This window comes from Cherax quadricarinatus, chromosome 91 (genome assembly GCF_038502225.1).
Source record: "Cherax quadricarinatus isolate ZL_2023a chromosome 91, ASM3850222v1, whole genome shotgun sequence".
NCBI lineage: Eukaryota > Metazoa > Arthropoda > Malacostraca > Decapoda > Parastacidae > Cherax > Cherax quadricarinatus.
Window position 1 is genome coordinate 1,367,040 of NC_091382.1, and position 26,416 is coordinate 1,393,455.

Consider the following 26,416-nt stretch of genomic DNA (forward strand, 5'->3'; position numbering starts at 1 on the left):
CCCCTGCATCCTTCCCTGCCCAGCAGCGCTGTATGACCCTTGTAGATTTAGCGTTTTTTTTATTATAGTAATAATAATTTTCTCATGGTCTGTTAATGTTTTCTTGTATTTTCAGTATTATGCTTTGCTCAATGTTATGTCATGTTTTAGAAACAAATTCTGATTATGGGGACTGATTTAATTACCTAAACATTGATATGTACTTCAATAAATGTTTTAAGATTTAAAGTCTTTCCCACCTGCTATGAATTATATTTATTCAAGTTCAAGCAATATTTCACTGACTGCAGCAGACATCTGCTATGCAAAATTACGGCAGCAGCAACAGCGGACATTCCACTGGGCTCTTCATTATTACCAAGCCAGTACAGGCAATTTTCTGCCTCGTCTAAATCCTCATTAGCCTATGAATGTAGACTGCTATTCATTCACTAATGATATTAACTAAAAAATAAAGACTAATACTTAATAATTATCATTTACCAGTCACTGCAAAAATCTCACTTTGATGAAATGCTGGTGAACCTAACTTTGCAAAAACACTACCTTTTCAGTAATTTTTCCTATCTCAACTGCAAACTAAAAACGACTAACATTTGCCCCAAATTCTTACCTCTTCGCTCAAGAATATGAACATAATTCAATGCAAATAATGTTGATCTTCAGCCCAAAGTATCAATAAAAACTAAAGCCACCATTAACTGTGAAGTATTTAGCAGCATCCATGAGTCATTGAACTCTGTGTCAGTCATTGGATATAAATGCAGTGTGCAGCCAACTACACCACAACTCGCTGCAAATAGCTTGTAATGACTCATCCATTTATCTCTTCTTGTCGTTCTGCCTGACCTTTCAGCACAACCCAGGCATTGTCCAAGCGGCCACTGGTATCAAGAGTAGAACCTTCATTTAAGCAGCGTTCCAAACAACAGAGCTTCGCACGTAAACTTTTACGAGTGTATTCCATGTATGGGACCTGGAATAAAAATAATAAAATATAGAATAAAAACTGAAAATGGAAATGGAAAATTACATACATACAGTGGACCCTCGAGTTTCGGCAGCCTCGACTTTCGTGAAATTTGACCTTCGGCGTTTTTTTGGCAAAATTTGGCCTCGAGTTTTGTGATTAGACTCGTGTTTCGGCGACCGTCCAGTACCCGTCAACCCATCACCGCGCACACCAAGCCAGTCTCCCACGCCATTCACGCTCAGTGTGCCATTGTTTACCAACACGTGACCATCACCCCGCGGGTTCATACAATACATTTCATAATAATCCATTGTTTTTTGTGCTTGCAACTGCTAAATAAGTCATCGTGGACCCAAGGAAAGCTAGTGCAAGCCCTTTGGTAAATAAAGTGAGGAACACAATCCAGAGGGATTTTGAAGGGTTTGAGGCAGACCCTGTCCCTGCCGACCCTCTGCCTGTTGTGGAAGGTGTTGTGGCATTGGGCAAGTCCATGGGGTTGGAGGTGAGTGACAGGGATGTGGAAGAGTTGGTGGAGGACCACAGGGAAGAGCTAACCACTGACAAACTGCAAGAGCTTCGACTGGAACAGCATCAGACCACAGCCGAGGAACTTGCTTCAGAGGAGGAGGAAGAGGGAGTGGATGAGGTGCCTTCTTAAAATATTAAGGAGATTTGTGCTAAGTGGAATGAGTTGCAAAGTATTGTTGAAAAGTATCACCCTGACCAAGCTGAAACAAGCCATATCTGCAACATGTACAATGACAGTGTTGTGTCCCACTTCAGGAAAATCTTAAAAGATTATTATTATTATTATAATCAAAAAGAAGCGCTAAGCCACAAGGACTATACAGCGCTGCAGGGCAGGAAGGAAGTGAGGGCATCAGGTGGCAAAAGGGAGATGGATGAGCAACAGGTTACGGATAACAGCGGGGCAGTGGATGGTGAAAGGGTAAAGGGCAGCAAGAGACTGAACCAGAAAGGGCTGAGGGGAGTGCGAAAAGTATCATCAGAGTTTGTGGAGTAAATCGGTCGTTGTCAAGAAGTCAATGAGAGAGTCAGGATTAAAGGAGGGTCCATCAGCAAGAAGGGAAGGTAAAGAGAGAGTAGTAGAACGAAGACGACGTTGGAGGTAAATTCTGCGTGCTCGTTGATAGAGAGGGCAGTCTAACAGAATGTGGCTAATCGATACTGGAACTTGACACTGCTCACAGAGAGGAACAGGGTGCCTCTCCATGAGATACCCATGAGTAAGACGAGTGTGGCCAATGCGAAGGCGGGAGAGAGTGGTCTCCCAACTTCGGCACTGATGACAAGAAGACGGCCAGTAACCTATGCTCGGTTTAATAGAATGAAGTTTGTTACCGAGCAGAGTTGACCAACGTTGTTGCCAACGGGTGCGAAGGTGGGTAGCTATTGCAGCAAAATAGTCCAGAAATGGAACACCTCGATAGGAAATTGGTAGGTCATATACTGCTGACCGCGCAGCAGTGTCTGCCTGTTCATTGCCCTGTACGTCGACATGACCAGGGACCCAACAAAAAACAATATCTTTATGTTTGGTAGAGATACGGCGTAGCCAAAGTTGGATACGGAGAACTAGGGGATGAGATGTATCAAATTTTCGTATAGCCTGTAGAGCACTAAGGGAGTCTGAGACTACTACAAATGATGACACAGGCATAGATGCAATACGAATAAGTGCTGCAAGAATGGCATACAGTTCAGCAGTAAAAATGCTAGCTGAAGATAGTAAATGCCCTCGTACGACGCTGTCCGGAAACACTGCTGCGAATCCGACGCCGTCTGAAGACTTAGAGCCATCTGTGTACACAGCGGTGGCATGAGAATGGGAGTGGAAGTGATCAAGAAAAAGAGAGCGGGAAGCCACCGTAGGCAGTTGAGCTTTCGAGCAAGGGAGTGAGAAAGAACAGACCCGAACAGCTGGAACTTCCCAGGGGGGCAGGGAAAAGTGAGATGCTACATGAACATATAAAGGTGGTAACTGAAGGGAAGACAAGAGTGAATGTAGGCGAAGAGAAAAGGGACGGAGCAAACAGGGGCGGCGAACGAATAAAGAATGTCTACTAATATCGGTGACCATTCTATAAATGGAAGGATTGTGTAGATCGTGAGAGCGTACATAGTAACGAAGGCAATGGGCATCACGGCGATCAGACAAGGATGGAACATTTGCTTCTGTATAGAGGCTCTCAACAGGGGAAGAGCGAAAAGCACCAAGGCACAAACGTAAGCCTTGGTGATGGATAGAGTTAAGGCTAGAGAGAGTAGCAGGAGAGGCCGCGGAATAAATCTGGTCACCATAATCGAGTTTCGATAAAACGAGGGCTGAATGTAGGCGAAGCAGAGTTCGACGATCAGCTCCCCAGGAAAGATGAGCAAGGGTTTTAAGAAGGTTTAGCCGGCTGTGACAAGTTGCCTTCAGAGAGGTAATGTGAGGTTTCCAGGTTAACCGACGGTCAAAGAGAAGGCCTAGAAACCTGACTGTATCACGTTCGGGGATACGGGAGCCATAGAGATACAAAGGATGATCGGAGATAACAGAGCGTCTAGTGAAAGTAATTTGGTGAGTTTTGGTACTTGAAAATTTAAACCCATGTGTGGTGGCCCAAGTGGAAACACGGTCGACCGCATGCTGGAGAGAAACTGCAATAAGGTGACAGTCAGCGCCTGCACAAGCAATAGCGAAGTCATCAACATAGAGTGATGACCAAATATTGGGTGGAAGAACAGAGGCCAAATCATTTATAGCAAGGAGAAAAAGTGTTGTGCTTAGAACACATCCCTGAGGGACACCTTCAGCTTGGACGAAGTCCGGGGAAAGAACATTATTGACTCGAACACGGAAATGTCTGTCAGTTAAAAAGTTCTTAAGGAAGGATGGTAGATTGCCTCGGAGGCCTAAGGAATGGGCCTGGGCCAAAATATTATACCTCCAAGTTGTGTCATATGCCTTCTCAAGGTCAAAAAATATGGCAATAACTGAGTGATTATTCGCAAAGGCATTACGAACATACGTATCCAAGCGTAGTAAGGGGTCTATGGTAGAACGACCCTTACGAAAGCCATATTGACTAGCGGAGAGACTGTTGTGAGTCTCTAAATACCACATTAAACGTCGATTTACGAGGCGTTCCATCACTTTGCAAACTGCACTTGTAAGAGCGATGGGGCGATAGTGGGAGGCATCATGTCCTGTAGTACCCGGTTTGCGGAAAGGGAGAACAATGGCAGATTTCCACAGCTGGGGAAGAACTCCTTGTGCCCAAATAAGATTGAAGAGGTGTAAGAGGACTACAAGGGCTGACCGATGTAAATGTTGTAACATACGAATATGAATGTCATCAGGCCCAGCTGCCGATGATCGGCAAGCTGAGAGCGTTGCCTCCAGTTCTTGAAGTGTAAAAGGCACATTATACTGTTCTTCTCCGAGAGAAGAAAAGTCCAAGGGTACTAACTCTCTGGCAGACTTTGAGGAAAGAAACGAGGGGCATAGATGGAGCCCTCGGGAAATACGGACCAGATGTGTGCCAAGTTCAATGGCAACGTCGAGAGGGTTTGCTATATCAACACCAGTGACCCGTAGAACAGGAGCCGGGTCAGGAGAGTATTTACCACTCAATTTCCTCACTTTTTTCCAGACTGCACTCATAGAAGAAGCAGAGGTGATGGTGGAAACATAGTCTCGCCAACAAGTGCGTTTAGCTTCACGGATGACACGGCGAGCGATCGCACGCTTCTGCTTAAAATCAACAAGTCTCTCAGCGGTTCTATTGTACCGGTACCTGCCCCATGCAGCACGTTTCAAACGTACTGCACGAGCACAAGCAGGAGACCACCAAGGCACGCACTTCTGAGAATGCCTGCCTGAGGTTTGGGGTATAGAATGAGAAGCTGCGGTATAAACTGATGTCGAGAAGATGTGTAGGAGCTCATCAATGGAGGATGAAGAAGGAACCTCACTAAAAGCAGTGAGGTGTGAGTAAAGATCCCAATTTGCCCGATCAAATTGCCAGCGAGGGCTACGGGAAGGTGGTGAATAGGAAGGAGAAGTAAGAATGATCGGAAAATGATCGCTGTCATGTAAGTCTGGTAGAACAGACCAGGTGAAGTCTAGTGCAGTGGAGGAAGAGCAGACTGATAGATCGATGCAAGAGAGAGTATGAGTATGAGGATCAAAATGGGTGGGAGTACCCGTATTTAAAACATGGAGGGGGTGAGAGGCAAGAAAAGCCTCCAACTGAATGCCATGTGAGTCACAATGAGACCCCCCCCCAGAGGAAATGGTGGGCATTAAAATCACCAAGTAACAGAAGTGGTGGTGGTAAGGATGAAACAAGAAAGGCAAAGTCTGGGATAGAAAATGCTCGAGAAGGAGAGAGATATAAAGAACATATTGTAAACCACTTATTCAAGTGGATACGGGCTGCAGTGTAATGCAGCGAGGTATGGACAAATAGTTGACAGTACGGAATATCATTGCGTAGAAGAAGGGCGTGGAGGCGTGGAGTTAAAAGATAAAGAATCACACACAAAGTGGGAGTTGTCACAGCTGCTCTTTGCTGATGACACTGTGCTCTTGGGAGATTCTGAAGAGAAGTTGCAGAGATTGGTGGATGAATTTGGTAGGGTGTGCAAAAGAAGAAAATTAAAGGTGAATACAGGAAAGAGTAAGGTTATGAGGATAACAAAAAGATTAGGTGATGAAAGATTGAATATCAGATTGGAGGGAGAGAGTATGGAGGAGGTGAACGTATTCAGATATTTGGGAGTGGACGTGTCAGCAGATGGGTCTATGAAAGATGAGGTGAATCATAGAATTGATGAGGGAAAAAGAGTGAGTGGTGCACTTAGGAGTCTGTGGAGACAAAGAACTTTGTCCTTGGAGGCAAAGAGGGGAATGTATGAGAGTATAGTTTTACCAACGCTCTTATATGGGTGTGAAGCGTGGGTGATGAATGTTGCAGCGAGGAGAAGGCTGGAGGCAGTGGAGATGTCATGTCTGAGGGCAATGTGTGGTGTGAATATAATGCAGAGAATTCGTAGTTTGGAAGTTAGGAGGAGGTGCGGGATTACCAAAACTGTTGTCCAGAGGGCTGAGGAAGGGTTGTTGAGGTGGTTCGGACATGTAGAGAGAATGGAGCGAAACAGAATGACTTCAAGAGTGTATCAGTCTGTAGTGGAAGGAAGGCGGGGTAGGGGTCGGCCTAGGAAGGGTTGGAGGGAGGGGGTAAAGGAGGTTTTGTGTGCGAGGGGCTTGGACTTCCAGCAGGCATGCGTGAGCGTGTTTGATAGGAGTGAATGGAGACAAATGGTTTTTAATACTTGACGTGCTGTTGGAGTGTGAGCAAAGTAACATTTATGAAGGGATTCAGGGAAACCGGCAGGCCGGACTTGAGTCCTGGAGATGGGAAGTACAGTGCCTGCACTCTGAAGGAGGGGTGTTAATGTTGCAGTTTAAAAACTGTAGTGTAAAGCACCCTTCTGGCAAGACAGTGATGGAGTGAATGATGGTGAAAGTTTTTCTTTTTCGGGCCACCCTGCCTTGGTGGGAATCGGCCGGTGTGATAATAAAAAAAAAATAATAGAAGAAGGGCACTTTCATTAAAGGTCCCATCTGAGAAAGGATCCGAAGAATACAATAAATTATAGCCTGAGATAGGTTGGAAAACAGCCGAGTGTAATTTTGGTTCTTGTAAGCAAGCACCAACAGGGGAAAACCTGGAAAGCAACATCTGAAGCTCACCCCGATTACCCCTGAGGCCGCGGATATTCCACTGTAAATAGGCCATGATTGGCGATGAAGAAAATATCAGGAATCTGTAGGTAAAGGCACCTACGGACTAGAGGGGTTAGAAAAGTCAACGTGTGGTGGCATTGGAAGATGTTCAAGTAGCGAAGGAACGGAGCGTTGCGAAGAATGGGGTTGTGAAGATGGAGGAGAGGGAAGAGAAGGAACAGGAAGTGAATCAGTGTCCATTGAAGGTTTAGTCTCTGCAATATATTCTGAAATGGCTTCAAGTGTTTCTGAATTCAAAGATGTATGGGAAACCATATTGGAGATAGGAGGAGGAGGGTGAGTAAAGATTGGGACAGTAATGGACTGTACCAAAGTAGAGGGGGAGGGAAAAGTGTAAGGGACTGGAGATGAAGTGTGGGGGGGGACAGAAGAGGTAGAAACCTGGGAGGTGACAGAAGAGGGAGAAACTTGGGAGGGGACGGGGGTGGAAGGCATAGTACGAGGAGGAGGGTGAATCTCCACACTTGTAATAGAGCCAGAGAGAGGGGAAGAACTAGGTACAGAGACTGGAAAGGTAACGTGTGGAGGTGGAAGAAGGGAAGGAAGGGGCAAAGAAGATTTGAGCAATGTGGATTTTTTGGACTTCTGAGTAGAGGGGCGATTGGTATTAGGTGTCGTACGAGGTCTTGTCGATACTGGGGCTTGTGAGGAAGGACGCGAAGATGTGAGAACAGACTGAGTTGTAGTCGGGACGTCAGAGCCAAGGACAGCAAAAGGATTAGATGCCGTAGTGGCTATGGGAGGGGTAACAACAGAGGAGGCTGCAGAAGATGGGACCCCAGAAGTGGGGGGACGTTTGGAAACACGAGAATAAGAAACACGGGGTAGTCTCCCTTGGAGGCGGAGATGAGTAACTGCCATAGCATAAGGGAGACCTTCTGCCTCTTTGAGGCAACGGATTTCACGTTCATTTAAGTAGACCTGGCAACGGCGGGAGTACGAAGGGTGAGCTTCATTACAATTAAGGCAAGATGGAGGTTGACTGCAAGATGTATTAGAATGGTTGTCGGCACCACAGACTGGGCATTCGGCCATAGATCTGCAATATTTCGCTGGGTGACCAAAACGCCAGCAATTTCTACATTGTTGCGGTGTAGGTATCACCTTTCGAACTTGTAACCGATGTCCCGCGACATATACAGAGGACGGGAGTTCTCGGCTGTCAAAAGTTAAACGAGCCACATTGCAAGGGTAACGTCTCCGCCCCCGGGCAGGAAGGACATAAGTGTCTACTTTGAGGATTGGGAGATCCTGGAGTTCCAGCTGTTCAAAAATATCATTGCCACATGACTGGAAATTCTGTTGGACTATGGTATGGGGCAGAATGACAGTACCACTACAAGAATTGAGAGAAAGATGTTTTTCAATAGTGATAGGAGTAGTATCGATATTCGAAAGGAGAGAAAGATCATGAGCTTGGGTAGCATTCTGGACAGTGACGATGCGTGTACCGCTCTTGAGAGCGTGAAATGAAATATCTCTGCCAACATGACGCAGGAGCGCTTTGGCAATACTATGGTCAGAAAGGTAGGCAGAAGAAGAAGTTGGTCTTAAAGTAAAGAATTTAGTCCATTGTGTGGTCCGAAACTGAGCGTGGAGAGGGAGTGCTTGACGTGTCGGTCGTTTCCGAGTAGAATGGGAAGGTAACGACGGAGCATCATCAGGAGATTGACGTTGGCGTTTAGGAGTAGGACCGGAGTTGGTCCGGCAGGAAATGGGTGGGCGATTCGAAAATTGCCGTACCGTAGAGGGAGAAGCCGGAAGCATAGTCAAAGGAGAGCGGAGTTCAGACAAATCGAAGGAGTCAGTCGAAGCCCCGGTACCTGAAGCGGGTGAGGAAACAGCACCAGCAAGAGGTACAGGGGCATCAGGAGTGTCCGAAGAGTGGTCTAAACACAAGGCAGGGTCAGAATGGGGTGCGGTATCAAGAAGGGGCCCGGGGGTAGTGGTTTCATGGACTAGGGCTGCCATGGTTAGGTTACTCCTTTGCTTTTTGTTTTTAAGAAAAAAAAAGAAAGAAGAAAAGAAAATAAAAATAAAAAAAAGAATAAAAAAAGGGGGGAGCGGGGAGGAATAGTTCCCAGGAGGAATGAAAGGGCCGGAAATCCCCCTCCGCGCCCAAGAGGACTCGACACCGCTAGTAGCGCAGATGCAGCATGGAACCCGTGCCATACCCTACCCTTCATGCCAGTAAACCAGCAATCTGGGATAGCAACCTCACATCTGCCGAGCTACCTCGGTGGACAAAAGAGAGGGCGGCCGGATATCCGCCACAAAGCATACCTCCTTCAGCCACCACCCCCGGAATCCGAAAGGTGGCTTCCAGAGATACACCCGTCGCCCAAAAGACACCCAAAGCCACTCCGGGATACCGGAGAGGGATCGGGACATCCCTAGGCAATCCAGATTCCACGGCAAACTACGCCACCGCCAAGAAACCTCAACGGAATGGGATGGACCCCGGTGTCCTTTCCCCTACCTAGGAACTAGCGCGCCTGTGGGAGAAATCACGAAGGCTAAAAAGAGGAAGGGCAAAAGGGAGGGGTGAGGAGGAGGAGGAGGAATGGAAAAAGGGGAGGATGGGATAGGGGAGGGGAGAATGGGGGGTAATTAGGTTCGGTCTGAGGAAAAAGACCGACAGGGCTAATTCCTCAGACCAAGAGCCTCTTCACCACGCCAAGGAGCCCCCCTTGAAGAGGAAATCTTAAAAGAAACGCCAGAAAAAGACCTCTCTGGACATATTTTGTGCGACAGGGGTCCAGTGACTCTCAAGTTGTTCCCAGTGGCATTAAAAGAAGAAGGAAAGTAACCCCAGATAAGGACTTGCTATCTAAAGTCCTATTGGAAGGAGATTTTCCTTCCAAACAATAGTGAACACCTTCCTCCTATTCCCTCCTCCCATCTTCCATCCACCCAGTAGTCTTCAGTAAAGGTAAGTGTAATGTTATTATTATTTTTTATATGCATGTACTTGATTTCTCATTGATTTCAGTATGTAAATCTTTATTTAATTTGAAAAAAAATATTTTATTTTAATATTTTTGGGTGTCTGGAACGGATGAATTTTATATCCATTATTTCTTATGGGGAAAATGGTTTCGAGTTTCATGAATTTTGACTTTCGGCAGGCTCTCTGGAACGGATTAATCACAAAACTCGGGGGTCCACTGTACCTGTAAATTATCCCAAAGAACAAAATTTATTGCATTTGATTATATTTATGGTAAGTGTGCAGAACCAGGGAAATGACTAACTAATAAATTTTGAGTCAAGGAAAGGGATTATAGCTCAAATTTCTGAGATCAAGAACTGGTCAATAGTACTAAAACATTTCCCTTGAAGGAATAAATCAGCTTTAGTTGAAAAGTTATTTTTATATTTAGAGGGAAGCACTTAACCCATAGGGGTCATGTAATGTCTGGGAAAATCAAATATAATAAGGCTTGATTAAAGGAAGGGGAGAGAAAGTTCAATTCTTTAGATCAAGAGAGCTTTCCCCCAGGGGTGTAATCTGAAAAAAATAGTGAATTTGCATTAAAGGCAAGATTTTCAGAGACATGGCCATTGAAAACAGAATGCCACTGAATTGTCATTAGAACCTGTTAAAAGCTTCCCTGAAACCAACAGCAAAGGAGAAAGGAAGAATGGCCAGAATACCAAATGCCCCTAAATTAAAACTTATTGACTGCTAACCCAGATGAACACTGCTCCCAGTAACTTCATGAATACCAATTTAGCAGTTAAAACCAAAACTGTAATATGCAGTATTATTATGGGCTACAAAATCCCTTTTGAACCTAGAGAAATTAGAAATTCTGCAAGGCATGATAAAAGCCCATAAGGCTCGAGAAACACTGCACCAATCATTGTTAAGAGGCAGCTACAAAATCTTGAAAGTTATCCTTGTGAATACATATGCATCCCACTTGTAATTAGTAAGTACTTGTATACAGTATTGTTGTGGAACAGATTAGTACTTTTTCACTCTTTGTAAACAAATTTGAGTACAACTTACCACTGAAACATGATAACCTAATTTATTTAGCTGTCTCTTCTTCATATCTATATTGCCTCGCAAAGTATCACTGTTGCGAATAAAGGAATTTCGTCCAGCAACGATGACAGCATTCCACTGCACACCACCAATGTGCTCTATGGGACACTTAAGTGATGTAGGAGCAAGGCCAAGGTACTCTTGAGGTAGTGATACAGGGTCTCCATTATTTGTGGTGCAAAATATCAGATCTGTTAGAAACCATAAACACTAGATCAATATTACTTCAGTGGCCCCCAGTGAAACCATAAGCACGGCAAACAAATGACAAGTCCATTGACAAATTGGCTGAGAAACTGCACTGAATTCTTTACTTAGCTTTCAAAAATATATTTTTAAATCAATATGAAAAAAAATCAGTTAAATTTTCAGTAACAACACTATATATTAACCTGGATTCTGGATATGGGGAAGTGCATGTGTGATTGTGATGAGGTGTAAACCTCCCAATAAGGCCGCAAGTTTGTCTTTAACTTCTAGAAGTAAGCGTTCTTGATGAGTCAGATTTTTGCTAGGGCCTGTGGGTAGGTTTCCCATGTATTGCTGAAAGGATAGTATAGTATGAGATTCATTATTAAATTATAATGAAACGCATAATGAATATATATATATGTACAAATTTAAGACTTATTATTATTATTCCTGAGAAATGCTAAGACTACAAGAATAATACAGACCCTAGGGAATGAAAAGTATCAGGCTTGATCCAATGAAAGGGTGACTCCAATTCCTTTTATTAGGAGCCCTTTGCCAGCATCAAGGAACCCTGTTGGAGGGTATGTTTTTGGAAACACTGAACAACAGGTATTGCTTCTCCTTTGGAGGGTTCTACTGTAAAGTTAACAGAGCTGGGACTGAATTGTATTGATATTTTTTAATAATATCAGATGGTCAATATACTATAGTATATCCATCCATGATATGTGTACTCTATTTCTTGACACTGTCTTTAATTGTTAAACAATCACAAGTCACAGGGAGACACTCCTAATATATTATTGTTAACTAGAATGTTAAGTGAAAACCAAACAGTAAAAGTATTTAATTCACCCCATAGGTTGCTCAATATTAAATTAACTACAAGCGATGGGAAAATAGCCAGGGAGACCACCAATAAAGCACTCTCTCAATCTATTTTTCATTTCGTTATTACTACATTCATGGGGAGGGAGGAAATAAACTTTCTATCTAGTAATACAGCCTCTCCTCACTTAGCGACATACTCATTTACTGACGACTCGGAATTACGATGGGCTCTCTGACCAGTATGCATACCTAAATAATGTGTATTAGAGCTGATTTCCTCTATGTATTCTGTTTATTACAATATACAGCAAACTAATGTACATATAAACATTTAAAAATATACCAGAAATGTTATAAATGGTGCAAAGGTGACATTAAAACAATATCAAAGATGGTTGACACAAACCCACTACCATTATAGTATGCTCCTTGCTTAGCGATGAATTTACCAACGTTGTCTTAGGAATGGAACTCCATCATTGAGGAGAAGCTGTATGTCATTGATGTTAGCTAGGCCTGTATACCTTGTACACATACTTGAGAAATAAAGATTATAATTATTATTATTATTTAACCAGAGGTTTGGTAAGTTGGGAAGGAAAGATACGTAAGGATGGAATATGGAAAAGGGGTGAGGAGGGGGGTACTAAAGGTAAATGGCACTTTCAACTGAGATTTTAAAAGCATGAATAAAGATATTCCTGACTCTTAATAAATGCTGGTAATCTAAAATAATAGCCTACACAATGAGAACATAATTTAAAGAGCAAATTACCTTAGTTAACTGGGTTCGCATTTCACGTGAAAGTCTGTATCCTCGATAATTTGGAGGACCCTCAATATCCAGTGTCCAGTCAAGCTCATTAACCTCACGACCCATAGAAGTGTAATTCCGGCTCACTAAAACAATTAAAACTCTATTACATAAATATTATATAGTAGTGTGTACCACTTTCATTTTCAGAAGTTTGTATATTAAGCCAAACTAATATTATTACAGTAGTATATTACAGCATTATAATCCTTCAAGTAGAGGAAGGGTGCCTTGATGCCAGTGAGGGGCCCTTGATTCAATTATTTATATAATCAAAACTAAGCACTAAGCCCACAAGGGTCTTGATTCAAGAAACTGAACTTACTCTCCCTTTCCTTGAATTGAACCTTAATGACTCACTCCCCAGGCACTACAACTTTTTGTCAGTTTAGCACTTCCCACTGATTAAGAGAATTTACATAAATTATATTACTATTACAGTATACTCATAGGGAAGCACTATACCTGCAAGGGTCATACATTATTTGGGGGAATGAGGGGTGAGCAGATTCGGCTGGAGGAAAAGGTATCTAATTCCTTGCATCACAAGTCCTTCACCAGCATCGTCACTGCCTTGAAAGCAGGCCAAACTAATAAAGGATAAAATAAATAGCTGTTACTCACTTTTGAGGAGATTAAGCATGGAAGGCTGGAGGGCAGCAGAGATAAGGTCTTGAGGAAGTAAGCCCATTGTCATGAGATACACTACACATGACACAAAACACTTTGGATAGTGGTTAATCTCTAATAATCTCTCGGGACGCCTCAATTCTTTTGCGATCAGGTTAAACATGTCAGGTTGGCTAGGAGGCACATAGTTGTACAACATCAATGCAAATGTTATTCTCTCTATATCTTTTAATCGTAAGACTGTCATCTCATTGGCAAATTTTGAAGCAATTGTGTCAATAACTTGAGGATGAAAGATAAGGAGATCATTTCCTAGCAGAGCAACCTGAAGGAGACACATGTTGTTGAGTCTGTCCAGGTGTGGCTGAAGAGAGTCCAATAGTTCATGTAACAATTTCCACTGTGTGACAGGAACACTTTTTCGTAGCAGTTTCAAAATGGCACACAAAGAAGCATCCGACACAAATTCTAAATCATCTTTAGTTTTTTTAATGATGACTTCTATGAGTTTTTCATCTTCAAGAAATGTCTGAGTTTTAAAGAAGCCCATTGCAATTACACCAAGTTCTTCTATTGAAATTAGTTCTAGCACTTCAGTAAGGCGCTTTTCTATTTCCTTCTTAACTATAAAAGGTTCTAATTTTCGACTCAAATTAGCATAAAAAAGATACTGCACCAACTGGGTTGGGGCCATTGAAGTCACTTTTCTCCCCAAAATTTTAGTCATTCGTACATTGTACATGGAAATTCTGGATAGCCGCAATGCAAACCAATGATCAGCCACCAAGAACATCTTTCCCATGTCCCACCGACGCATGCGCTCAGTGCATGCCTGGTCCAAAGCATTCCACAATACCACAAAATTTGGGGTAGTAGTGCCATCAGTGGGAGGCCAAAGGGAGAGAGCCGACAATACCATTAGGAGCTGGTTATCACTTATTTGTGTTAATTTGCTACTAAGTGTATTACATAGCCCAGAATGTTGCGATTCCTCCAGGTCCATGGGACGGTGACGACACAGCTGAGACATGGCAATAAATCCATTTGCCACCTCCTCAGGACTACATCTTGCCCATTCTGAGTCTGAGAGTTGAACTGCATGTTGATAAAAGGAATGATTTAAAACACTGTCTCCAGCCACTGTAGTTTCATGGTAAGCAGGTAAAGAGCGCAAAATAGCATGTGCATGCTCATTTTCAGAGTCACAAAATTCCTTTACAAAAAATACTGTTCCTGAGTGCAGAGATCGAGTAACAACTTTGTTGAATGATCCCCGAACAGTATGTGTGGGACGTTGTGTCGTTGAGAAGCAATCGTGACCAACCACGTGGCTCTGTTGGTGTCCCTGGCCAAGATGACCATTATTAAAATTTTGCACATTATAAGCTTTTACACCTTGCTGGATAATCTCTGTCCTGTTGTTGATCAAACCTCGCCCGAGGGCCTGTACAGTTGGCCAAAGCCTTTGTGCACACATTTTACGTACTTGATTCTAGAAGGTTTATAATTTGAGAATACAGGTCACAAGCAGCAAGAGCCTATTTAATGAGGCAGTCACCAGAGGAGCCTTATTTAAGGCTGGGCTGAGAGTAGAAAAACTCTTGAAATTGGTTACAGATGTCAACCAAAGAATAACCACACTACTGAAGTTAACAGCTCTGAAAAAAGTAAATAAACATTAGAATATGACCTCAGAAGCATCAGCAGCAACAGTATAAATTATTATTATTATTATTATTATTATTATTATTATTATTATTATTATTATTATTATTATTATGTGAAAGCATTTAACCCATAAGAGTCGAACGCCACAAGGGGACTGCGAGAGACGAGTGGGTAATTGAATTTGATCTGAAGGGAAACATAATTCCAATTTCTTTGATAACAAACCCTCACAACACTATATACAATACATACAAGACTGCTGACAGTGTGTGTGTGTGTGTGTGTGTGTGTTTTCATGTTTATGTTGTTTTAGGGTATTGTTTTGTCCTGTATGCATCAGAGGCCACCATCTGATATACCTTTGATGAATTTTGAGTCTTACTATCTGCATCCCAATTCTTCCTTCCCACAACCTCAGCAACCTTCACAGTAAATCTATCTTCACCTCCCTCAAAGCCACAATCTGTGAACTAAATTCAAGTTATAATGAACAACTGTAAATGAATACATACAGTGGACCCCCGGTTAACGATATTTTTTCACTCCAGAAGTATGTTCAGGTGCCAGTACTGACCGAATTTGTTCCCATAAGAAATATTGTGAAGTAGATTAGTCCATTTCAGACCCCCAAACATACACGTACAAATGCACTTACATAAATACACTTACATAATTGGTCGCATTCGGAGGTAATCGTTATGCGGGGGTCCACTGTACACAGAAAAGTGGATAGGAGCCTGAACTGTAGTCCTGAGAGTAACAGGCTCACTACTTGCCACTGAGTTACAGGGCTTCTAATGCAGTGGTACCTCGAGTTATGAGCCTAATTCGTTCCAGAAGGCTGTTCGAGTGCCGATTCCGAACGAATTTGTTCCCATAAGGAATAATGTAAATTAGATCAGCTCACAGGGCTTAACATGGCCGATACGGCAGGTTGTGTAGCGGGCTAGCTGCGGGATTTTCAAGGATAGCTCCTGGTCAAAGAGGCTGACCAGGTCCCTACTTAACAGAACTCAGTGTGAATGCTTTGAGAAGATACCAGAGCAGCGAACGGACATCCCAGTGCATCGTTTCAGCGTAAATTGTTGAAGTGTTGTGCAGTTTCAGAGGATTTGGTGTTGTCGAGTCAGGACCAGTCAGCGCCTCCCCCCCTCTCCGCTGGAGGGGAGGGGGAGGGCATGTGTAGTAAACAGTGACCCTCTCATAACGCCTCACCCCTGCGCATCTCCCCCGCCTCACCCACCCAACTCCCAGCGCCACCCCATCTGTAGAGGGTACTTCTCCCCTAACCCACGATGGCACTGCAGGGAGTGCCGGGCTCACAGGAACTTCCACTACAGGGACAGCATCGTGGAGTTCGACCGCGAGGCAGCTGTCAGGTGTGCCACAGGCGGTGTGTACTCAGTTCCTCAAGCTTCAACATCCGTGCACACGAGGGCCTGGGATCTTCAATCAACTTGGCGTCCACCAGGACGCTGACATGTCCCTAGGGGAGCTCTCCATCGGGCTGCTAATGGAGTCACTGGCTTCTTGGACCTCTTAGGGAGGGTCGATGGTGCTCGTGCAAGCAGCAGATCCCAGGGCAACTTGCTGCTGTTTGCAATGGCTGTCTACCGAGGAGAGACAGGCACTTAGCAACATCTGTTGTTGGGGCAATGGATGAATTCCCTGCTATGTTTGTTAACTGCTCATTACTCTGTAATTTGTCTATGATTGTAATCATGTGATAACGTGTTTATCATTCATTACCTTTGAAACTTGTCATGATTTTGACCAGCTCTACCTGGAGCTCATTACCTTTGTAAATTCTCATGATTAATGTGTTTATGATTCATTACCTTTGCAATTATTCATGAGTGTGACCAGCTCTACCTGGAGCTCATTACCTTTGTAACTTGGTCATGATTATGACCAGATCTAGTTCATTACCATTGTAACTTGCTCAGCTATCAAAACTTTGGAGTCCAGTCCCTGGACCAATTATGTACCTCTGTAATCTTTTGACTACCGCCCACAGGATGGGTATGGGGTGCATAATAAACATATTAAACTAAACTAACGTTTCAGACCCCCAAAAATACACTTACAAAAGCACTTAAAAAATACACTTACATAACTACAGGCACTACTGTAAAGTTTCAGAGAAAGCACTGCTGAGTCCTGTCTGTGGCAGTCTGCAGCAGCAGTAGAAACCTCAAAGCAAATTTCACGACAGTAAGTTTATTTAGGTGCAGTTATGCATAAGTACAGCTAAGCAAATTGAGGTGATTACAATTATCATACATAGTAATATATGGGTAGATTACCTAGGTTAACCCCCAAAAAAGTCAGTGACTTATTTCCATTGGGGTCCTGCAGAAGAGGAGCACCTAGACCACTCACTCAGAAACGTTCAAGTATGTACTGCATTTATCTACAATGGTATGTTACCAATCATTCTGGGAAAATACCCTGTTTTGCCTATTGTAAATAATGCATAACCACTTAAACTTGTTTAAATTCATGCATACCTTGCTAAAATATAAAGCAATATAAATAATTTACAACTACATATAAGCTACATTGTAATATTTTTGTGACTTAATTCATCTTTATAAATAACTCATTACAACTGTAATGGGAATTGACACAGTTACTTTTTGCTGATGATACTGTGCTTATGGGAGATTCTAAAGAAAAATTGCAAAGGTTAGTGGATGAGTTTGAGAATGTGTGTAAAGGTAGAAAGTTGAAAGTGAACATAGAAAAGAGTAAGGTGATGAGGGTATCAAATGATTTAGATAAAGAAAAATTGGATATCAAATTGGGGAGGAGGAGTATGGAAGAAGTGAATGTTTTCAGATACTTGGGAGTTGACGTGTCGGCGGATGGATTTATGAAGGATGAGGTTAATCATAGAATTGATGAGGGAAAAAAGGTGAGTGGTGCGTTGAGGTATATGTGGAGTCAAAAAACGTTATCTATGGAGGCAAAGAAGGGAATGTATGAAAGTATAGTAGTACCAACACTCTTATATGGATGTGAAGCTTGGGTGGTAAATGCAGCAGCAAGGAGACGGTTGGAGGCAGTGGAGTTGTCCTGTCTAAGGGCAATGTGTGGTGTAAATATTATGCAGAAAATTCGGAGTGTGGAAATTAGGAGAAGGTGTGGAGTTAATAAAAGCATTAGTCAGAGGGCAGAAGAGGGGTTGTTGAGGTGGTTTGGTCATTTAGAGAGAATGGATCAAAGTAGAATGACATGGAAAGCATATAAATCTATAGGGGAAGGAAGGAGGGGTAGGGGTTGTCCTCGAAAGGGTTGGAAAGAGGGTGTAAAGGGTTTTGTGGGCTAGGGGCTTGGACTTCCAGCAAGCGTGCATGAGCGTGTTAGATAGGAGTGAATGGAGGCGAATGATACTTGGGACCTGACGATCTGTTGGAGTGTGAGCAGGGTAATATTTAGTGAAGGGAGTCAGGGAAACCGGTTATGTTCATATAGTCGGACTTGAGTCCTGGAAATGGGAAGTACAATGCCTGCACTTTAAAGGAGGGGTTTGGGATATTGGCAGTTTGGAGGGATATTTTGTGTATCTTTATACGTATATGCTTCTAAGCTGTTGTATTCTGAGCACCTCTGCAAAAGCAGTGATAATGTGTGAATGTGGTTTAAGTGTTGAATGATGATGAAAGTATTTTCTTTTTGGGGATTTTCTTTCTTTTTTGGGTTACCCTGCCTCGGTGGGAGACGGCCGACTTGTTGAAAAAAAAAAAAAAAAACTGTAACCAAATATTAACAAATACGTAGTTCATTACCAGTGTAACTTTATCTATCAAAACTTTGGCCCTATTATGTGCTTCTGTAATCTTGTGACTATTGCCCACAGGATGGGTATGGCTGCATAATAAATATATTAAACTAACTAATATTACTATTCTATTATCCTCACATTGGCACGAAAGCACTACTATTATCACCCTCTTATAACATCAAAAAACCATGATATAGGTGCTCATGGCTTGGTTAATAATATGATCAGCTCACACACTGGGGGTCTGGGGATCAATTCTGGCACGAGTGAAATGTTGAGATTTGATAAGATATGTTGGGATTTTTAACTCAGAGGGTTAGCCATCCAGGATAATGCAAAAAAAGTTGGTGCATCATCAAGGACTGTCTGTCTTATTTCCATTGGGGTCCTTCAATTTTGCCCCCCAGGATGCAATGCACACCAGTTAACTTACACCCAGGTACCTACTTACTGCTAGGTGAACAGGGACAGAAGGTGTAAGGAACTATACACTGTTTCTACCCGACTGGGGATTGAACCACAGATACTCAAGACTGTAATGCGAGAGCGCTGCATACCGAGCCTCCTGCTGTCCCTGCTCATCTAGCAGTACCTAGGTATGTATGCACCTGGGTGTTAGCCGACTGCTGAGTTGTATCGGGGAGAACAACATTATAATGATAATGATTTATTTCTCTGAGTCATACAAATAATGTAAATACATGAATCCGCACAATAGTAGGCACAAAAGAAAGCCACTAATTATGAAATGCATTCTGGGCAATGGAAATAAGTTACTTTGAGTTTTTGGGTTACCTTAGGTAATTTACACTGTATGATAATTGTACCTCTGTGTATCTGTACATAAGTAACTTCCATGCTACTTAAGAACTAGACACAGCTAAAAAAAACCATACCATGGGTGGGGTTTGAACTCGTGGTCAGAGTCTCAAAACAACAGTTTTGAGACTCTCTAACCATGGGTTCAAACCCCACCCATGGTATGGTTTGTTTGCAATCGTGTCATGTAGACATAGCTATTATGTAAGAGTTCTTGTGTAGTTAACTACAGTCATAGGTACAATAAAACAAGGTATCAAATGGCAAATGGTCAATTAGAAAAGAATTACTTATTTAAACTGGATCAATGATCTTCAGTTTTATACAGTGACGGAAGAGAGATGGTGAAAATATATTAAGTTATTTAGCTTAAAATAAAAATATAAGTGGATAATATATGTTACTAATTATATATGGGAGCAGAAGGAAGGCTGGAAGAATGGGGACAAAATTAGATGAAAATTGGTTTTCTTAGACCTAGTGGCTCCCTCTGTAATTAGTATTTTATAACATGTAAACCACACAATACCCAAAACCTGTTAACCCCACATTGTAACCCTTATAGAGAATAAACCTGAATTGAATTGAATTGAACTGAATTGGGGCCCAATCCCTAGGCCCCATTATGTACCTCTGTAATCTTTTTAACTACAGTCCACAGGATAACTTAGACATGGAAGTTCTGTTTGTGACTTGAAAAAGCCCACTGTGTGGGCGAAACGTAGTCAACAAAGGATCACATTATACTGCATATGTGTTTATATTTCCATAACTTAGACATAACATATTGCTATCAAGATGGAGATGAGGTGCTTTAGTACCACCCAAACTATTTCTTTGTGCAGTTTACAAATGTAGTTTACATGTAATAAAATATTAAGCAAAGATAGCATAACATATGATGCAACAAGATCACAGTAAACTGGTGATATCACAATATACAGAACAACCACTGTGAAAAAATAGTGAAATTCCAAGTGCTTTCGTGACTTCTCACATTATTAAGGAACTATGTATATACGTAGTTCCTTGATAATGTTAGAAGTCATGAAAGCGCTCGGAATTTCACTATTTTTTCACATTGGTTGTTCTGCATAGTTTAACATATGTGTAAATTACCCACCAAGATGACCCAAAAAAACTCAGCGACTCATTTCCATTGAGGTCCTTGAAAATAAAAGCAAAGGACTTTTTAACAATAGCTTTGTGACCTTCACAAACTTCAGGGAGGGAATTCCAGATTTTTTAACAATTAGAGATTTTATTTCTTTGCAAAGTTCACAATGTGGGTTTTTTATTCGTATTGAGTTGCAAGAAATGTTCTACATAAGATAAGATAAGATTTCGTTCGGATTTTTAACACCGGAGGGTTAGCCACCCAGGATAACCCAAGAAAGTCAGTGCGTCATCGAGGACTGTCTAACTTATTTCCATTGGGGTCCTTAATCTTGTCCCCCACGATGCGACCCACACCAGTCGACTAACACCCAGGTACCTATTTGCTGCTAGGTGAACAGGACAATAGGTGTAAGGAAACATGTCGAAATGTTTCCACCCGCCGGGAATCGAACCCGGGCCCTCCATGTGTGAAGCGGGAGCTTTAGCCACCAGGCCACCAGGAACTTTTTATATAGTATGTTAGCAATGGTTTTTCTTCTTCTCTTTTTTAGTAATTGTATACAGGAGAAGGGGTTACTAGCCCATTGCTCCCGGCATTTTAGTCGCCTCATACGACACGCATGGCTTACGGAGGAAAGATTCTTTTCCACTTCCCCATGGACAATAGAAGAAATAAAAAAGAACAAGAGCTATTTAGAAAAAGGAGAAAAACCTAGATGTATGTATATATATATATGCATGTGCGTGTCTGTGAAGTGTGACCAAAGTGTTAGTAGGAGTAGCAAGATATCCCTGTTATCTTAGCATGTTAAAAATAGGAGAGGAGAGTTATTAAATGGAGAGTTAGAGGTATTGGGAAGATGGAAGGAATATTTTGAGGAATTGTTAAATGTTGATGAAGATAGGGAAGCTGTGATTTCGTGTATAGGGCAAGGAGGAATAACATCTTGTAGGAGTGAGGAAGAGCCAGTTGTGAGTGTGGGGGAAGTTCGTGAGGCAGTAGGTAAAATGAAAGGGGGTAAGGCAGCCGGGATTGATGGGATAAAGATAGAAATGTTAAAAGCAGGTGGGGATATAGTTTTGGAGTGGTTGGTGCAATTGTTTAATAAATGTATGGAAGAGGGTAAGGTACCTAGGGATTGGCAGAGAGCATGCATAGTTCCTTTGTATAAAGGCAAAGGGGATAAAAGAGAGTGCAAAAATTATAGGGGGATAAGTCTGTTGAGTGTACCTGGTAAAGTGTATGGTAGAGTTATAATTGAAAGAATTAAGAGTAAGACGGAGAATAGGATAGCAGATGAACAAGGAGGCTTTAGGAAAGGTAGGGGGTGTGTGGACCAGGTGTTTACAGTGAAACATATAAGTGAACAGTATTTAGATAAGGCTAAAGAGGTCTTTGTGGCATTTATGGATTTGGAAAAGGCGTATGACAGGGTGGATAGGGGGGCAATGTGGCAGATGTTGCAAGTGTATGGTGTAGGAGGTAGGTTACTGAAAGCAGTGAAGAGTTTTTACGAGGATAGTGAGGCTCAAGTTAGAGTATGTAGGAAAGAGGGAAATTTTTTCCCAGTAAAAGTAGGCCTTAGACAAGGATGTGTGATGTCACCGTGGTTGTTTAATATATTTATAGATGGGGTTGTAAGAGAAGTAAATGCGAGGGTCTTAGCAAGAGGCGTGGAGTTAAAAGATAAAGAATCACACACAAAGTGGGAGTTGTCACAGCTGCTCTTTGCTGATGACACTGTGCTCTTGGGAGATTCTGAAGAGAAGTTGCAGAGATTGGTGGATGAATTTGGTAGGGTGTGCAAAAGAAGAAAATTAAAGGTGAATACAGGAAAGAGTAAGGTTATGAGGATAACAAAAAGATTAGGTGATGAAAGATTGAATATCAGATTGGAGGGAGAGAGTATGGAGGAGGTGAACGTATTCAGATATTTGGGAGTGGACGTGTCAGCGGATGGGTCTATGAAAGATGAGGTGAATCATAGAATTGATGAGGGAAAAAGAGTGAGTGGTGCACTTAGGAGTCTGTGGAGACAAAGAACTTTGTCCTTGGAGGCAAAGAGGGGAATGTATGAGAATATAGTTTTACCAACGCTCTTATATGGGTGTGAAGCGTGGGTGATGAATGTTGCAGCGAGGAGAAGGCTGGAGGCAGTGGAGATGTCATGTCTGAGGGCAATGTGTGGTGTGAATATAATGCAGAGAATTCGTAGTTTGGAAGTTAGGAGGAGGTGCGGGATTACCAAAACTGTTGTCCAGAGGGCTGAGGAAGGGTTGTTGAGGTGGTTCGGACATGTAGAGAGAATGGAGCGAAACAGAATGACTTCATGAGTGTATCAGTCTGTAGTGGAAGGAAGGCGGGGTAGGGGTCGGCCTAGGAAGGGTTGGAGGGAGGGGGTAAAGGAGGTTTTGTGTGCGAGGGGCTTGGACTTCCAGCAGGCATGCGTGAGCGTGTTTGATAGGAGTGAATGGAGACAAATGGTTTTTAATACTTGACGTGCTGTTGGAGTGTGAGCAAAGTAACATTTATGAAGGGATTCAGGGAAACCGGCAGGCCGGACTTGAGTCCTGGAGATGGGAAGTACAGTGCCTGCACTCTGAAGGAGGGGTGTTAATGTTGCAGTTTAAAAACTGTAGTGTAAAGCACCCTTCTGGCAAGACAGTGATGGAGTGAATGATGGTGAAAGTTTTTCTTTTTCGGGCCACCCTGCCTTGGTGGGAATCGGCCGGTGTGATAATAAAAAAAAAAAAAAAAAAAAAAAAAATGTTAGCAATGGTTTGTATAAGTTATATCATGTACTGGTAGATATAAAGATTATTATTATTATTATTATTATTATTATTATTATTATTATTATTATATATTAAGTCACTGATGTTAACTATGGTTTGTATAAGTTATATCATGTACTGGTGGATATAAAGATTATTATTAATACTTTTCTTTGGCACCAAACACCACTATTTACACGGCAACTGACACCATTATTACCACGGCAACTGACACCACTATTACCACGGCGACACCACTATTTACACGGCAACTGACACCACTATTACCACGGAAACTGACACCACTATTACCACGGCGACACCACTATTTACACGGCAACTGACACCACTATTACCACGGCGACACCACTATTTACACGGCAACTGACACCACTATTACCTGGTCACAGACCGGGCCGCGGGGGCGTTGACCCCCGGAACTCTCTCCAGGTAAACTCCAGGTAAACTATTACCACGGCAACTGACACCACTATTACCACGGCGACACCACTATTTACACGGCAACTGACACCATTATTACCACGGCGACACCACTATTTACACGGCAACTGACACCACTATTACCACGGCGACACCACTATTTACACGGCAACTGACACCACTATTACCTGGTCACAGACCGGGCCGCGGGGGCGTTGACCCCCGGAACTCTCTCAAGGTAAACTCCAGGTAAACTATTACCACGGCAACTGACACCACTATTACCACGGCGACACGACTATTTACACGGCAACTGACACCATTATTACCACGGCAACTGACACCACTATTACCACGGCGACACCACTATTTACACGGCAACTGACACCACTATTAAAATGGAAACTGACACCACTATTACCACGGCGACACCACTATTTACACGGCAACTGACACCACTATTACCACGGCAACACACCACTATTCACACGGCAAGACACTATTCACACGGCAACTGACACCACTATTCACACGGCAACAGACACCTTTACATGGCAACTGACACCACTATTTACACGGCAACAGACACCACTATTACCACGGCAACAGACCACTATTACCACGGCAACTGGCACCACTATTTACACGGCAACAGACACCACTATTTACACGGCAAGAGACACCACTATTACCACGGCAACTGACACTATTACCACGGCAACTGACACCACTATTTACACGGCAAGACACTATTCACACGGCAACTGACACCACTATTTACACGGCAAGACACTATTCACACGTCAACTGACACCATTATTCACACGGCAACAGACACCACTATTACCACGGCAACTGACACCACTATTACCACGGCAACTGACACCACTATTACCACGGCAACTGACACCACTATTTACACGGCAAGACACTATTCACACGGAAACTGACACCATTATTCACACGGCAACAGACACCACTATAACCACGGCAACTGACACCACTATTTACACGGCAAGACACTATTCACACGTCAACTGACACCATTATTCACACGGCAAGAGACACCACTATTACCACGGCAACTGACACCACTATTACCACGGCAACTGACACCACTATTTACACGGCAAGACACTATTCACACGGAAACTGACACCATTATTCACACGGCAAGACACTATTCACACGGCAACTGACACCATTATTCACACGGCAAGACACTATTCACACGGCAACTGACACCATTATTCACACGGCAACAGACACCACTATAACCACGGCAACTGACACCACTATTTACACGGCAAGACACTATTCACACGTCAACTGACACGATTATTCACACGGCAAGACACCACTATTACCACGGCAACTGACACCACTATTACCACGGCAACTGACACCACTATTTACACGGCAAGACACTATTCACACGGAAACTGACACCATTATTCACACGGCAAGACACTATTCACACGGCAACTGACACCATTATTCACACGGCAAGACACTATTCACACGGCAACTGACACCATTATTCACACGGCAACAGACACCACTATAACCACGGCAACTGACACCACTATTTACACGGCAAGACACTATTCACACGTCAACTGACACCATTATTCACACGGCGAGACACCACTATTACCACGGCAACTGACACCACTATTTACACGGCAAGACACTATTCACACGGAAACTGACACCATTATTCACACGGCAACTGACACCATTATTCACACGGCAAGACATTATTCACACGGAAACTGACACCATTATTCACACGGCAAGACACTATTCACACGGCAACTGACACCATTATTCACACGGCAACAGACACCACTATAACCACGGCAACTGACACCACTATTTACACGGCAAGACACTATTCACACGTCAACTGACACCATTATTCACACGGCAACAGACACCACTATTACCACGGCAACTGACACCACTATTTACACGGCAAGACACTATTCACACGGAAACTGACACCATTATTCACACGGCAAGACATTATTCACACGGCAACTGACACCATTATTCACACGGCAACACTATTCACACGGCAACTGACCATTATTCACACGGCAAGACATTATTCACACGGCAACTGACACCATTATTCACACGGCAACACTATTCACACGGCAACTGACACCATTATTCACACGGCAAGACATTATTCACACGGCAACTGACACCATTATTCACACGGCAAGACACTACAATTACACTGGTAAACGTCCCTAACGCGGTAAATCCGCAAGAGCTCACGGCAACACTGTTAAACTTCCCAGAGGTAAAACACCACCTTTCACCTCCTCCCTTATTTATCACCTGTTTCTGTTACTATCCCCGTTTATTCTGCCGTTGTTGCTGTTGTTGGGTCATTCCCTCCCCGTTGCTGCTGCCATCACACTGCCTTCTTCCCTGCCTTCACTTATTTCATCACCAGTAATGAAGGAAGAAGTGAAGTG

At 42.9% G+C, this 26,416-nt stretch overlaps 1 protein-coding gene across 1 annotated transcript; it reads right to left on the reverse strand.

The window, feature by feature from the left end:
* Positions 1-26,416, reverse strand: LOC128704891 (FAST kinase domain-containing protein 5, mitochondrial). Its single transcript, XM_053800105.2, has 6 exons — positions 26,277-26,416; positions 13,310-14,973; positions 12,647-12,771; positions 11,238-11,388; positions 10,807-11,036; positions 1-976 (listed from the first exon to the last, which is right to left on the reverse strand). Exons 2-6 carry the CDS (start codon positions 14,790-14,792, stop codon positions 815-817), a joined length of 2,151 nt encoding a protein of 716 aa, XP_053656080.2. The 5' UTR covers positions 14,793-14,973; positions 26,277-26,416; the 3' UTR covers positions 1-814.